General features: G+C 29.6%; 4 protein-coding genes across 4 annotated transcripts; 2 read left to right on the forward strand and 2 right to left on the reverse strand.

Annotated features, from left to right (window-relative positions):
• On the reverse strand, positions 35–844 carry LOC109342464. Its single transcript, XM_019580445.1, has one exon. It carries the CDS (start codon positions 842–844, stop codon positions 35–37), a length of 810 nt encoding a protein of 269 aa, XP_019435990.1.
• LOC109344025 (mediator of RNA polymerase II transcription subunit 32-like) lies at positions 2,359–3,937 on the forward strand. Its single transcript, XM_019582605.1, has 2 exons — positions 2,359–2,512; positions 3,316–3,937. The coding sequence occupies exon 2, from the start codon at positions 3,321–3,323 to the stop codon at positions 3,759–3,761; it is 441 nt and encodes a 146-aa protein (XP_019438150.1). The 5' UTR covers positions 2,359–2,512; positions 3,316–3,320; the 3' UTR covers positions 3,762–3,937.
• LOC109344026 (BURP domain-containing protein BNM2A-like) lies at positions 4,936–6,573 on the reverse strand. Its single transcript, XM_019582606.1, has 2 exons — positions 6,396–6,573; positions 4,936–6,120 (listed from the first exon to the last, which is right to left on the reverse strand). The coding sequence occupies exons 1-2, from the start codon at positions 6,450–6,452 to the stop codon at positions 5,086–5,088; spliced, it is 1,092 nt and encodes a 363-aa protein (XP_019438151.1). The 5' UTR covers positions 6,453–6,573; the 3' UTR covers positions 4,936–5,085.
• On the forward strand, positions 13,521–14,363 carry LOC109344027. The gene is made up of 2 exons (XM_019582607.1): positions 13,521–13,628; positions 13,750–14,363. The coding sequence occupies exons 1-2, from the start codon at positions 13,584–13,586 to the stop codon at positions 14,029–14,031; spliced, it is 327 nt and encodes a 108-aa protein (XP_019438152.1). The 5' UTR covers positions 13,521–13,583; the 3' UTR covers positions 14,032–14,363.

The following is a 15,128-nucleotide window of genomic DNA, read 5'->3' on the forward strand; positions in this document are numbered from 1 at the left end:
CTATAGAAAAAATGATAGAGAATAATACACTAAACTAACGACTAAATGGCCCTTGAGGGTAGATTTGTTTGCATAGTTCAATATAAGTGGCATAAAGAACACGGTCTTTAGCACCAGTACGATGATTCCTTGTGTGTTTACAAAAATATTTCAACTGATCAATTGTACATAATCCAAGCCATTGACCCAACAACAGAAACAACCAATTAATAGATCCCTTATTGTTTTTGTATGTAATTAAAGGCTTCACACAATTTTCTTGTCCACAATATCTACAACTTGGGAGTGTTGGATTCAACCAAATATCTGGAGCCCTATCATGCATGTTATCCATCTTCTCCACAATGAAGTTACTAACTTCGAGGAATTTCTGCCTAACATCAAACTCGATCACAAAATTGCGGCCGCATCTCTTACACTGGACATCTCCGGCTATAGTTTGTATTTGATTATGAACGAGGTAGGTGAGGGTGTGGACCATGGCGTGGCGGTTTGTAGCCCATGGGAATGGTGGAGGGATGATTTCATCACTATGTCTTATGCGGGTTGGTTGAGTTTGATTGCGAGGAACGCGAGTAGGAGGATCAACAGCAACACGTGATAATCGATTGACATCAAGTGGTAGTGGTGATGGTGGTGATGGTGGTGGTGATGAGTTTAAATCAAAGCGTGAGGACGAGGGCAAGAGCCCTAGTCGGAGAACTACACTTGAGGTTGGTTGTTTTGAAGAATTAATATTTCGTGTGATTCTAGGTCTTTGTGTAGGGTTTGAAGTTGAGGCTATATCATCTTCTTTTGCGAAATACTTTCTCTTTTTCTCTTCATTTGATTCATCTCTACCCATTATATTCTTCTTTTTTCAAGGGATTAGTGTGGTAAAAAGAGAGAAATGGAGAAACATAGCACTAAATAAGATTATAATTCATCTTTTAAATTGAGAAATGAACCCAACAGAAAACGTCTACTCAAATTCTTTTGGGATTTTCATAGCCCTTATAATTTGCATGCAAATAGCTAGGGTTGTTTTTCATCATCACATAATCACCACCATCCATTATATACCAATGTCATATATCAACGCTCATGATCTTCCTAACTCAACCAATGACTCATTTCATAATAGGACAATATTTAAAAATTAATAAAATGATAAATCAATTTTCTGTTTTTTTTTAAATAGGGTAGATGCATTGTATGTAGTGTACTTAGTACTTACTCCGAAAGAAGGGGTAAGAGATTTTTATGGGTTCATTACCCCCTAATTTTTTTTTTCTCTTTGGAATGGAGATTAATTATGTCATTTTTTATGTTACAATCCAATTAAAAATGATAACTAATTATAAAAAATCATAAAAGTAGAAAATAGTTTTTTATATTATTGTGTGGAATATGATTAGTTAGGAATATGGTGATAAATTTTTTTAGGACATGATATAAAAAGTTGAATAGCAATATCCCATTAAATTATGTAATGAAATAATTAAATAAAAATTACGATATGAACCTCTTTGAATTGTGAAGTGTCTAAACTGATCTAGTCTTATGGTAATCACCAAAACTTATGTTTGTTATAAGAAACGTGTCTCTATTGTCTTGGACACTTTCTATTTTAAAGTTAAAATAATAAATAAAATATCTTTAAATAATATGTTATGTGTATGATTGAGTAATTAAGTAAAAGCAAAAAAAAAAAAAATGAATCAATAGTATATAAATTTTATATATATATCATATATTATTTATATTTAATTATTATTTAATCTTCAAAAAAGTAATAAAAATAAAAAGTAAATAAAATACTAACTACATATAAATTTTTATACTAACATTACATAAATATTATATTAACTAAATACAAACTAAAGTGTTAGTAAATATAATATTTTATGCATTAATAAGAAGATTGAACAATGAGTCATTGATGGAGTTCTGTTTAATATTCATTTATAATTAATAAGTAAATCATTTATTATATTAAATTTTATTTTCTTTAACTTTTTTAATTTTACCAAAATTGTTGGACGGAAGGAATATATTCATTTCTCTATCTAATTGAATTATCACTTCAATAACTATATGTACTAATATAGAATGATGAAATCAATATCATGGGAAAAGTAAAAATATTTTTTGGAATTAAAATGAGTAATATTATAAATAAAAATAAAACATTATGTGTATATGTATGCATTATCTAATATTATTTAAATATTATAAAGTAATTCATATTTATGAATGAAAAATGTGTTAAATGGGAAGCAACGGTTCTCATTAGATTTTTATTATATGGATAAATCTGATTGGCCCGAAATATATTCATTTTTTTGGACAAAGTATCCTTGTTGAAGTGACCATAGGTGAAATGCCAGGTCATCAGTTTTGCAGTGATAATGGTGTACCTGATACCAAACACAAAACACGTTAATCTGGAAAATCAATTAATTGATTTAATTCATTCTATCAATCTTATCAGATCTATCTTCTTTATCTTCTTCTTTCTCATTTCACAAAGGTAACGCTTTTCCTCACTCTGCTTTTCATTTTTCATCATTTTTTACTGTAAGGGAATTTCTAATGCACTGACTTGTAATTTTTTTTATAAATTCATTGCTTTCTATTCAGTAATTGCATCAACTTTGGTTATTAGTAATTTTATAAGTTGAAAAGTTGAAAAGAGCTTGTAACCATGTTATAAGCTCTTTTCATAAGTTGTTCTTATAAGTGTTTTTTTTCTGAAATCAGCTTAATATTTTGATTAAAACAAAGAGCCTATTGTAGAAAAGATTAAATTTTTTTGTTGGCAGCTGATTTTCATTGTTTAGATGAAGATGAATACCTAAACTTCATTGGATGATGATGCCTTTATTTATTCCACTCTTATACGCATTCAGAGAAGAAAATGTAATTTTTTTGCACGTGCATACTTTTTTGGTCTTAAATTTGATTTTCATCCCTGAAAATCTCCGAATTTTGGTTTTAGCCCCTATAATTTATTTTTGTTGTTTTGGGTCTTATATATTTTAAGCTTTGGTTTCAGTCTCTGGTAATGATGTGGCTAAGTACTTTGGTTATGGTCCATTGAAAATATTCACTTTTTTTTATTATATAATGTTGATATTTTATCTGTGTTGATTCTTCTGAACTTGCAGTTACAAAGCCTTTAAATTTAACCAAATATTTCATTTTTTGCTTTGCAATTTGGTCTAGGATTTGTGGTTCTTATTGGGGGAGAGCTTTTAGTGTTCTATAGCCTTAATTGCTTGCAGTATCTGTAATTAAGAGAATCATAGTCCATGTTTGCTTTTTCATAAACAGGCACAATGGAGGGGGTAGCTGATTCTCTAAATAATGCCTATCAAGATTTTGTTTCGGCAGCGGCAAATGTGCTACAAACCAAACAAAATGCTGGTGCTCAGAAGACAACGGCAACTGATGCTGCTCTAGAAAACTTCAAGCAGAAGTGGGAGTCATTTAAAATAGTATGTGACCAAGCCGAGGAGTTTGTGGAGTCTATGAAGCAAAGAATAGGATCAGAGTGTCTAGTGGATGAGGCATCGGGGCATGCGGCTGGAAAGCCTGGACAAGCTACCACGACCGATCTTCCACCAATCAGTGCAGTTCGGTTGGAACAGATGAGTAAATCAGTTCGATGGCTTGTAATGGAATTGCAGCATGGCTCTGGAACCGGTGCTGCTAATTCAGCTCCTTCTCATCCATCAGCTGCTTTTGATACCAGGTTTTCTGAAGATGCTGCTCAGTAGCTTTAATGTTCTTTAGTGTAAAATCTTATATTTCTCAGGCCAATTGTACTTAGGTTGAACCGCTTTATACATTTGATATACATTTAAGTACCTGCTTTTTTAATAAAAAAAAGTACTAGCCTTGTGCTAAGGGATGTTACTACTGTGCTTAGTTAAACAATCCTCATTTTTTCTTATTTTCTGTTGGTGATAGTTAATTTTTTTGTTATGTATATCACACAAATTGACTAAGCAGAAGATCTAGTTACATAACATGGCCAAGTGCTTGAGGCTTGACCAATACTCATGGTATACAAATAATAGGAAGTTGTATATGGTTTACCCATGTGCTTTGTGATCCTTAGGAGTTTTTCTGTACCGGGTATGCTAAGGTTAGTTGGGCTATATGGATACTGTCATGCTGTGTCTGATGGATGTGTTTCCAGGAGGCATATGTAGCTTCATACCAAGGTTCACCTGGACAGAGATCACCTGTCCCTAATCGAGTCTCATTCCATGTCCCAAACCAATTTGTTACATTTGTTTTATAAAAAAATTCTTTTATTCATGTGGCAAAATGTGATTGGCTTGCGACAAGGAATGAGATACTGTTGGGAACAAGTGATCTTTGTCTGATTCATCTTGGTACTGTTTTGTGATGGATGGGTATGGTTTTTAAAAGTGCAATCAGCTTTATTATATTTGTGGCCATGCTGCAATGCAATTCAATAGAGGTAATCAGTGACACCTTCTACACATGGTCATGTAAAAATAATTTATGAGACATCTCTATGGTAACGTTCTGAGGTTGGCAATAAGAATAGCAGTTCAACATGTGTTTGAATCACACCTAGCAAAATGATCGCATCAAGTTGAGTAATTGATAATTTACTGAAAGTTATACATCTATCTCTGATGTCTTTAGCTCTTGTTAATATGGATGGGAATTTCAAGTGTAAAAAAAACTGTTACAAAAATCTCTTTCTCGTGTTATGGTAAGGTTGCTCGTCTTATTACATGAAGTTTATAGATTCAAATCTTGAAAGCAACTTTTTACTTGTGAGGGTGTGGTTATCTACATCTACCTTCCGCATACCCCATTAGATGGAAATCTCGTGCATTGGACCGCCTTTTTTACATTGGTGCCCCATAATTGGCATTGGCAACTTTGAAGCTTCATCTACAACTAATTAACTGAGCATAAGCACAAGATTAAAGATTACTCTAGGCACACCAAAACAACATTTTTATTACAAACTATAGATACATAGCTTTTCACCAAGATGCAGTTCCTAGTAACTAATAGCATTGTTGGCATAGTTTTTATACAGAGAAACATAACAGATTATGGAGCCTGATGCAAAGGCACCCAAGCTAGATTATCAGGAGGGAAGAAATGGCACACAGGAGAAGTTCCAGGCTTAACATTGAGAACTTGAAAGGACACATGATCAGGGTCCCACTTAGATGTATCCATGTGGCAAATAGCTGCAGCTTGAACTAGCCCTCCATTCTGGCCTTTCACTAACACCTCATACATACTTGTGTCACTTTTTTGGCTGTGGCAATAGAAAACTGCATAAGGGTAAGGCATAGGGTGACACCCTATTATGTTTGGAACTGAAATTTCTCTAATTTCTTTGATTGTATAGTTTTGTAAAGGGTTTGTGGAGTTTGTGAGATGGGTAGTGGTTAAAACTTTGAATTGTGAATTGGATCCAAACATGTTACTAGCAAAATCAAGCAAAGATTCTAAGGAAGTAGCACAGAATTTGGTCTCTCCTTCCATAGGTTCAAATTCACATTGTTTGAGTGTATATTTCATGGCCTTGGCTTGGACAGAATGTTTTGAGAAAGAGAAGAATTTGAGAAGGGAGGGTAAGTTTCTTGTTGAGAAAGGAATTTGCTCAGCTTCTTCCCTAGGAAGAAACTTTGGAGATGTTGAAGAATCTCTTTTTGCAAAATAGATAGGCATGGTTTTCCCAACAGTTAAATCAGCTGGTGTGAAAAACACATTAAGTTCAGGGTCCATGTGATTGTGATCCATGGAAGATTTTGGCTTATTAGCATGCACATCCTTTCCTTTTATCTTTATGTGTTCATCATATTTTTTCACATGCTTCCCTTTCATTTTTTTATGATCATCCTCGTCTTCATCGTCATCATGGTCATCTTCTTTTACATGGTTTCCTTTGAGTTTTTTACGATCATGGTCATCGTCATCATCATCTTTCGGGATAGGTTTCTTACTAATTTCTACGTGATCACCACCTTCAACCTGCATAATATGATTAAGTACATGACCCTTTGTAGTAAGGTGTTGCAAATCATAGGACCCTTCCTTAAGTTGAATCTTTCTAGCACCAGTGTCTTGTATAATCTGCAACATCAAAGAGACAGAGAGAGAAAAGTTGAAAAATCAAGTCACATATGTTGGACAATTGTTTCATAAAAGCAACTATGTCCTCTAATCAAGTGTCATGAAAACAAAGGAACCAAAATCCTTTGACAAAAACTTCTATTCAAACAAATATATGAAGTAAATGTTTTTACTACAGGTTAAGAATATGACACAAGTTTCAAAATCTGTAGGAAAATAAAATTAGTCAACAAAGATATGATATAATTCAACTGAATAGAAAAGCTAGATCTTACCAAAAAAACAAGTAGGGTGCATAAGAAGAAGCTCCAAGAAGAAACTCCAAGTTTCATTTCTTTGTTTCCCTTTGAAACTTTAGATCTTAATTATGTTCTAGCTTATGGCACAAAGGGAATAGAAGGTATAAAAAGTAGAAGCTGATAGGTGAGGACTTATTCCTTGTTCTGCTTCCCTGTCAATTTATTTGGATGGATCTACATTCTTTTGGGTTTCCCACGTGTATCTTCTCACATGAGGCAATATTGTCTAAACCGGGAACATCCACAAGTATGTGGAGCTAACTCTCCCAGCGGGTATATTTTTTCATCCGCGAAACTCGAACTCGAGACCTTAAGGAAAATCAAACATGTACTACTTGAACCAATACCCGTTAGTAGATGATCTAGTTACTGTATATACATAGTGGACCGCAATAGTTGAACACTTTCTTCAGTGCATTTTTACGTGCAACTTAATGACTTTCACGCCTAGAAATTAAATATGATATGTCAATATTTTATATGGTTTTTCTAACGTGTGCTACATTTTTAAGTTACTTAAAAATTGTAAGTTAACATTGATAATTGATTCACTTATGGGATTTATGTGCATCAATAAATCTGTGTTTATCAATTCTTAATGTCAACGCACTTTTTTTGAATAACTTCAAATATACTGTATGATACACATTAAGATAACTGGTATTTATCAATATTGTCAAACATATATACTTGTCACCCTCCGATAGGGAAAATAATCTTCTTGAGTACAAGAGAGAAAGGTTTTTATATTTACATTTATACTTTAACGTAAAATATTATCCTATTATATTTCAAAGATAAAAGTTTTATATCATATTATTTTTTTCTATCGTTTTAAGTATATTTGTATCTCAAGTACCGAAGATGATTCTAAGTTATCGGATAGTGATTTGGTTAAACTCTTAATTCCATCCTTCGACTGGCAGATAGAAATAAACATGGTATAAGAAAATGACAAATTATCTTATATTTTCTTTTAAATTTTTTCCTAACAATATTTTCCTTATTTTAAATAACAAACTGCATATCATATCATTCATCAACATCTTTAATTTATCAATTAAATATATAAATATTATTTCTCATAAAGTAATTATCAATAACTTTTAACTTAATAATTTATTCTTTTATTCTTTATATAAATTCATGCAAAATAGTTTCTTGCTCGTGTGAATATACTTTTCTTCTACCAATTATGTTCAAGAGTATAATATTTATATATTGATAGTGTAAAGATTTATATATAGTTAGTATATCATCTATGATTCATTTATATTACTTTTATTCAAAATCAATGATGATTAAAAATAGATAGTGAATAATACAATGACAATGTAAAAATTTCTTATACTGTTGTTCGGAATATATATATTTTTCTCTACGTTCAAAGGTTAGACTTCTTTATTTTTCCTTTTGTTTGTATAGTGGAATGATGATGGGATGGGACATTTCAAAATTTTAATATAGAATAGAATATAAGTATTTCTAACCAAGGTTGAGGTTGTCTATTTGAGCTTGAACACCACAATATGTTATTGTTTTATTGCTAGTCTTTTAATTAATAAGGCTTAGGTAGTTAAGGAACTAATAATTCGTTAATAAACTAATACACAATATTGGTTAAATTAAAAGTTGAATTTGATCAGTAATAATTCATATAAAAAATAATACTCATTTGACTATTTGTGAGTCTTATAGTGTGAAAGTGAGAATGTTGACAATAATGTTGAATCTGCTACAGCTGTAAAAGACTCATCGAGGCTTAGCTCATCCCACAAATGCATTTAAATGTTTCCAACTTTGACCCACCCACTAAATCATCATTTATTATTAATTAGAGTAAATATTCTTATATTTTTCGATTTTACTAGTTTAGTCCATCAAATAATAAAAAACCTAAAATAGTTTCACAAATGTCAAATGTGAGTCTCTTTTAGCATAATTTACAACATTTGGTAGGGACTAATTTGACCCCAAAAAATTACTCTAACCACATTTAAAAATTTTGGGACCATTTTAGATCCTTTCTTCTTTAAATGAACCCATTTTTGAGTCATAGGAAGGATAAAGAAGATGACCAATTTGGTAAGATAATGCCACTTTTCGCCGTAACACATGTGATTCATACCCATCTTCACATTGAAACCTTTTTATAAAGCGATTTGAACATTACAATATCATAAGTGATGCTATCACCCTATATCTTGGTTTTGACCGTATCTAAATGTGGAACAAGGATCATCTGTCTTAAAATGAATGTGTCTCCATATTCATAATTAATAAGCTTTCTATAAGTAATGTAAATATATTATTTTATGTTTTTAGAATTTTTGTTATTAATAAAATGTTACTTTTTTATTAGACCAGGACAATAAAATGGAGACATGTAATCTTTGTGCCAAATGTAACATTGTTTTCGTTTACAATAGTTGATATGGAAATGGGGAAGGTATATAGCTAAGTGTTCCTCCACTAGTTGAATGCTGAATAGTACATATCCAAAGATAGTGTGGCTCATATTTTGTCACAAATCAATAATATTTAAAATTTGTAATTGATATAACATATTTTCATTAGTATGAGGGAACATATGAACATGATTTAAGATAATAAATTTTGTCTCACACTAACAATAATAAAACAAAAACATTAGTAATAATGAATGTTTAAAATTATTAACCAACATGATATATTTTCAGTTCGAGATAATAATATTTTTTGAGTGTCATAATTAATTTGTAAGGTTTATTAATGACATGTAATGATAGTCCATTGTGTTTCCTCCCATGTTTTGAGGCATTGATGAAGTATTATTATAAGAACAAGTAGGGTTTCTGTTGCAGAAACTAAGTTGACTTTGTATTTCTAGATATATCACAACCACCCATTTAGGACATACAAAAAACAAAACAAATGCAATAACCCTATCCCAAAATATGGATACATGCAACATGCTATACATGAAGCTATAACCTATATAGGGAACAAAACTAAGTGCAAATAAATTTGGATTGGATTTGTTTATGACCACCATAATCGTTTTTTTTAGTGATGCACATTTCAAGTTGACTTTCAAGGAAAAAGCCAACCGGCCATTTTGGCACACTCTTATTAGGATTTAATATATATATACCAACGATGTAAGTATTTTTACATTGTTTGTAAATCTCTATCATTGATATGTTAACTATTATTGACTTTCAAACAAAAGTGTTACAAGTCAATAGTGGATAATATGTTGATAATATAAAAAAATTTACAATGTCAATGTATAGATTTTAATCTCTAAGTTTGTTATCTTTTTTGTAGGGTTGTGTCTTCTACACTAAATGTAATGATTGATAAATACACCCACTTAGCTTAATACCTCATATTTCGGCTACTCCCACGGAATTATATTATATATTTTCTTGGGCTAACAAACAAAGTTGGAATCCTCCATGGGGTGCAACCATAGATACCTCGAGTAAATTATTCATCAAATATAAATGTTTGATTGCACGTAAGACCATTTTTGCACAAATATAAATCCTAAAATGATTTAATATGTATATACTGACAGTATAAATGTTTTTATACTGTCAGCAAATCATTTATTATTTAAATATTAATTATCATTGCCTCTCAAACAAAAATAATATAATCAATAATAAATGATATGAAGACAATATAAAAACTTTACAGCAATATTGGAAAGATTTTAAACCATTGGATGAAGTGAATGGAGAAAGAGGGAAGAGAAGTGTGATTGTCATGGAATTGTGTAGAACCTGTAATGAAATGAAAAAAATAACTTAGAAACTAGTCTCAACTTATAAGTTAGTTAGAAGTCAATATATTAGCTGATTAAATTATCATTATTTGATAATATTATCTACTAGATAGAAAATTGTATAAGTTCCTACCTTCTATTTAAATCATAGGATATCTCAAATAAAAAAATAGTAATTTTATCAATTAATTTAGTGGATAGCTTATAGAATGTATTTGATAACACCAATAAGAAGCTTATATGCTACTCAATTAGGCCATTTCAAATAAAAAAAATTATTTTTTATCAAATTATTTAGTGGATAGCTTATAGAGTGTATTTGATAACAAGACTAAGAAGCTTATATGCTACTCAATTAGCCTATTTCAAAAAAATAGGCAACCTATTAATTATTGACAAATGAAATAATTACATGCTTATAAATCGTATATAATATATATGATAAGTTGTTTGAGGTATCTTATAAAAAATTAATCCATTAACTTATGTCATTTAATACATATTAACTAACTTATTAAGGAATCTTAATAAAAAGATTTGATTCAATCAAACAACTTATCATCTTTCAATTTTCAACCCCTAATTTATAATCTCTTAGATAACTTAGAATCTGGCAGATAGCTTATAAGCATTTAGTTAGATTATAAGTCAATTATATTAAATAGAACTACAACTTATTACTTTCATATACTTTCAAATACATTCATAATGGACTAGGATTTTTTGTATAACCAATAATATTCAATCATCATTCTATAGGTAAGTAACCAATCAATTTTAGAGTATATGATTATATCTCTTAGTAAATATTGTTCACAAAAATTAAATATTTGACAAATTTTAATACTTGGAAATTTAGTAGAACATTACATGAATTACATGAACGCTTCATTTGTTACTAACTTAAAAGTTAGTTACTTATTATACACAAGATTGAGTGAATTTTAACATGACCATAACTTATATAATACATAATAAAAAATGAAAAGTGGGGTCAATTTAACATCCATATAAGTCTTTTATTACATGTATGAAAATGAATTTCGAATACCTATTAAATTCTTCAATATTACTAAAATAATTACAATAAAGATTTTACCATCTTTATAAATGTGTTATTTTAATACTATGATATTGTTTAATGAGAAAAAATTGTCCCTACACAATGCATCATTCATATTTATATTGACAATATATAGATATTAACTTCAGTTTAATTGATAAGTCCTACAATAAATTTAATGTTATCATATTTTTAATTGGGTAATTATTAATGTTGTATTGAGTAATTTAGAAAGAGTAATATTACTAAATCTTTCTATTCACAAAAAGTGATACAAATCACTTATAAACCAATCATTAATAAATAAAATATTATCATTCAACATATATTACTTGATGTAAGTATGATAACATATCTTTTGACATTAGAAAAGTAATGTAGTGAGTAATACATTTTGTAAGATATAAAAATAAGATTTAATATATATACACTGACAGTGTAAGTATTTTTTACACTGTCAGTAAATCTTCATCATTTATATGTTAACTAATATTGACTTTCAAACAAAATTATTACAAATTAATGGTAGATAATATGTTGACAGTGTAAAAACTTTATAATGTCAGTATATAGATTTTAAACTCTATATTCTCCTTTTCTTTGATGAGTGACATAGTGTCAACCCTCTCATTCACCAATAAGGAGAGTTGCTTTGCCGTGTTTCAGCTTGACCATCATCTTACGCAGTCTCTATCCACTTTTCTTCTAGACCTATCTTATTTGAAAATAAAAAATTAAGACTATAATTTTTTATATTCACACATTTAAAACATATTATAATAAGGAACATCAATTTCATCCCATATTTTGATTTAAAAATACTTGCTTGAAAATAATAATGAATAGTTGATTATGTGTGAAAAATGACCTCAATGAAAAGAGGTATAAGATTATCATTTTTCCTGCTTAAAATGCATCATATAAAGTTAGACAAAGATTTTGTTAACTAATTTACTAGTTCTTAAATTATTAAATTCATCAAACGTTGGTCAGATAGTGTAAGGTTCTATTTAGAGCGATACTTGTTGGAATGAATATCTATGAATTTCGAAATGAATTAGTTCCTCAACTAAAAAGATGAGAATACCCTTAGTAATATCCAAAAAATATTAAATTCATCGATCCCAAAATAAGATTTATATTTTTTTTACTATTTTAACTGGTGTACTTTAAATTGAAGGATTATTTTGGGTCATAATTTTAAATTCTCAGGCTACCATATGTTGCATGAATAATAACTTTGTTTCTTTTCATTTTAATATTTTTGCAATTGTGCAGCAGACAGAACCTGACAACTCTTGACCCAAGGCTTAACTAGTAACGATGACATTAATGTTGAGCATAGTTATAAATTATTCAAATATATTTCATGTTAAGTAATGAATATTAAATTATTAATAAAGCAAAAGTCAGAATATATCTAATAACATATTCTAAACTTTATTGAAGTTGAAATCATTACTATAAAATATAATGCATAGGTAGGGTGGTGCTATTATGATTATTGCAAACACGTGCAACAGGTAGAGAAAAAGCCAAAACCCTATCATAAGGTCTTGTAATAATCTCATTCTACTTCTAATAATCACATGTGCACACAGCATTATGGTGTTCATTATAGAAGTAGCATAAATGAAGTATAATTCTTATAACAAGTGGCTCCACTTGACATTAAAAGAAAAATAAAATTGGTGGGATTGTTTGAGCTCAAATGAAGCTATGGAGGTTTCATAAAAAATGTAATGGTTACTTTTCATTGTTAATTATGATTTTTATTACAAATAATCATATTAACTATGATTTTTAATCTATTTACATCAATTAAAAAGGAACAAACCAAAGTGACAGATTTATTGTCCTTTGTATAAATGTGTTTTTTTGGTACTACCAAGAGTATTTCTTACCTTTTGGGGTTTGTGGTTGTCCTTCTCAACAAGTATCACTCTCAGGAATTGAACTTTCGATCTTAGGAATCCAATAAATCTTTATACCACTAGACCAATATATTGTTGATTTTCTATAAATGTGTGTGACAAAAACAAGCGATTTTTTTATGTTTTGGTCAAAAAGACAGAAACTGTGTGAGCCATGTAGTTGTGAATGGTCGCATATAACTGTCCTAAGCTATTTGAGGTGCTTACCGACTTAATACTTTATTGTTGCCTACCCACCATTTGGACTTTGAATTAATTAATTAATTAATTAAATCATGTACTTCATTTTTTTCAACTATTATGATATGCTATAATATAAGCTATATATATATAGCATAAGGAAATAGTCATAACCTAGCAATTCTAATAAACTCTCTCCATTCATTAGCATAGACATGAAATCCATATTTGTTATGTTCATAGTGTTCTCTCTTCTCTCGGTAAGTTTTCTAAATCTTCTTTTATCAAAAAATCAAATTATTCTTTTAACCTAGGTTTATATATACTTTAACATTCATCAATTTTCTCTCTGCTGAGACTGCTACAATTTTTTGTGATTAGGTTGCCAATCTTAGCTTTGCAAGAAAAGATATAGAAGATTATTGGAAGAATAAAATGAAGGGTCAACCTATGCCAGAACTAATTAATGATCTTCTACTAGCATCAGATGCAGAAAAATCTCGTTTCATTAGGGACTTTGATATAAAACCTAATGTCATATTATATCACACTCGTGTTGTGTCCAAGGAGCAGAAGCAGAAGAATCCTTTTGTCAAGAAATTTGAAGCTAAGTTTAAGAAACTTGATGATGTTATGGTTGAACAAATTGTCAAAAAGGATTAAAGGTCCCATCATAAGATGAAGATACACAAATCATTACGTTAGAATTGATATTTAATAACGCACATTCAACCGCGCTTATGTGTTGAATGCTATTAAATGATGTACAGTACTCTATATTGTATTTGTGATATAGTGATTAGCATTATTTAAGGCTTATTTTGCATTTGAGCTATTCATGTTTCAAAGATTATTGTATTTGATGTATTCATCAACGCTTGAACCCTTTAGTTATAGATATATCTCTTTAATATTTGTGGTTATTAATTATTATTCCTTTAATGCAATTGTTTTTGTGTCCTGCAGAAATTTCAACAATAGACACGCTTTCTCTTGATATGTTCTTGTGTAACTTTTACTCCTCCACGAACTTTTACCGTTGAGAGTTCTCAGAAAAATTTGTCTATTAAAGTTAGGGTGATTTTCATAATTATGATAAAATTTTAGCTTCACTATCACCTATTTTTAATTTTGATCATAAGATTAAAAACCAAAAGTCATGGTTAAAAATATGGTCTTAAGTTCAAGCTCTTAATATACAATTGTGTTAAATATTGGTATAGTTTTGTTACCTATAATAATCTTAGTCGACTAAAAGATAACATGTAAGTCTTCAAGAAAATAATCATGCTAAGTGTAATATCCCTCTTTGAATGAGAATGAAATTTAATTTGCCTTATGGCAAAGGTGGGCAATATGTTTATGGGAATACGAATTGAACTTTGTTAACTATACAATGAAAGTTGTTAGAAAGCTCTTGTCATAATTAAAGATGGCCACCAGACCCGTTTTGCCCATGTCTACAAATATCAGTAAAATTTAAGTAAGTGTGTACATATTAGTATTGTCTTAACTGATAAAATTACATATTATATTCATTTTGAAATGGGCTAACGGATAGTCCGGCGGTTCATAAACATTGATAAATGATATAAAAATAAAAATTTCATACAATAAAGAAAATTTAAATAAAGTAATTGAAGGAAAAAGATTTTAATTATTTTTTATATTTTATATGAAGTTGAACAAATTATACCATATCACAACTTTTTTGAAACATCAAATCACATGACATTTTTTAGGCATTAAATCACATCATA

This window comes from Lupinus angustifolius, chromosome LG03, assembly GCF_001865875.1.
Source record: "Lupinus angustifolius cultivar Tanjil chromosome LG03, LupAngTanjil_v1.0, whole genome shotgun sequence".
In the NCBI taxonomy this organism is placed as follows: domain Eukaryota; kingdom Viridiplantae; phylum Streptophyta; class Magnoliopsida; order Fabales; family Fabaceae; genus Lupinus; species Lupinus angustifolius.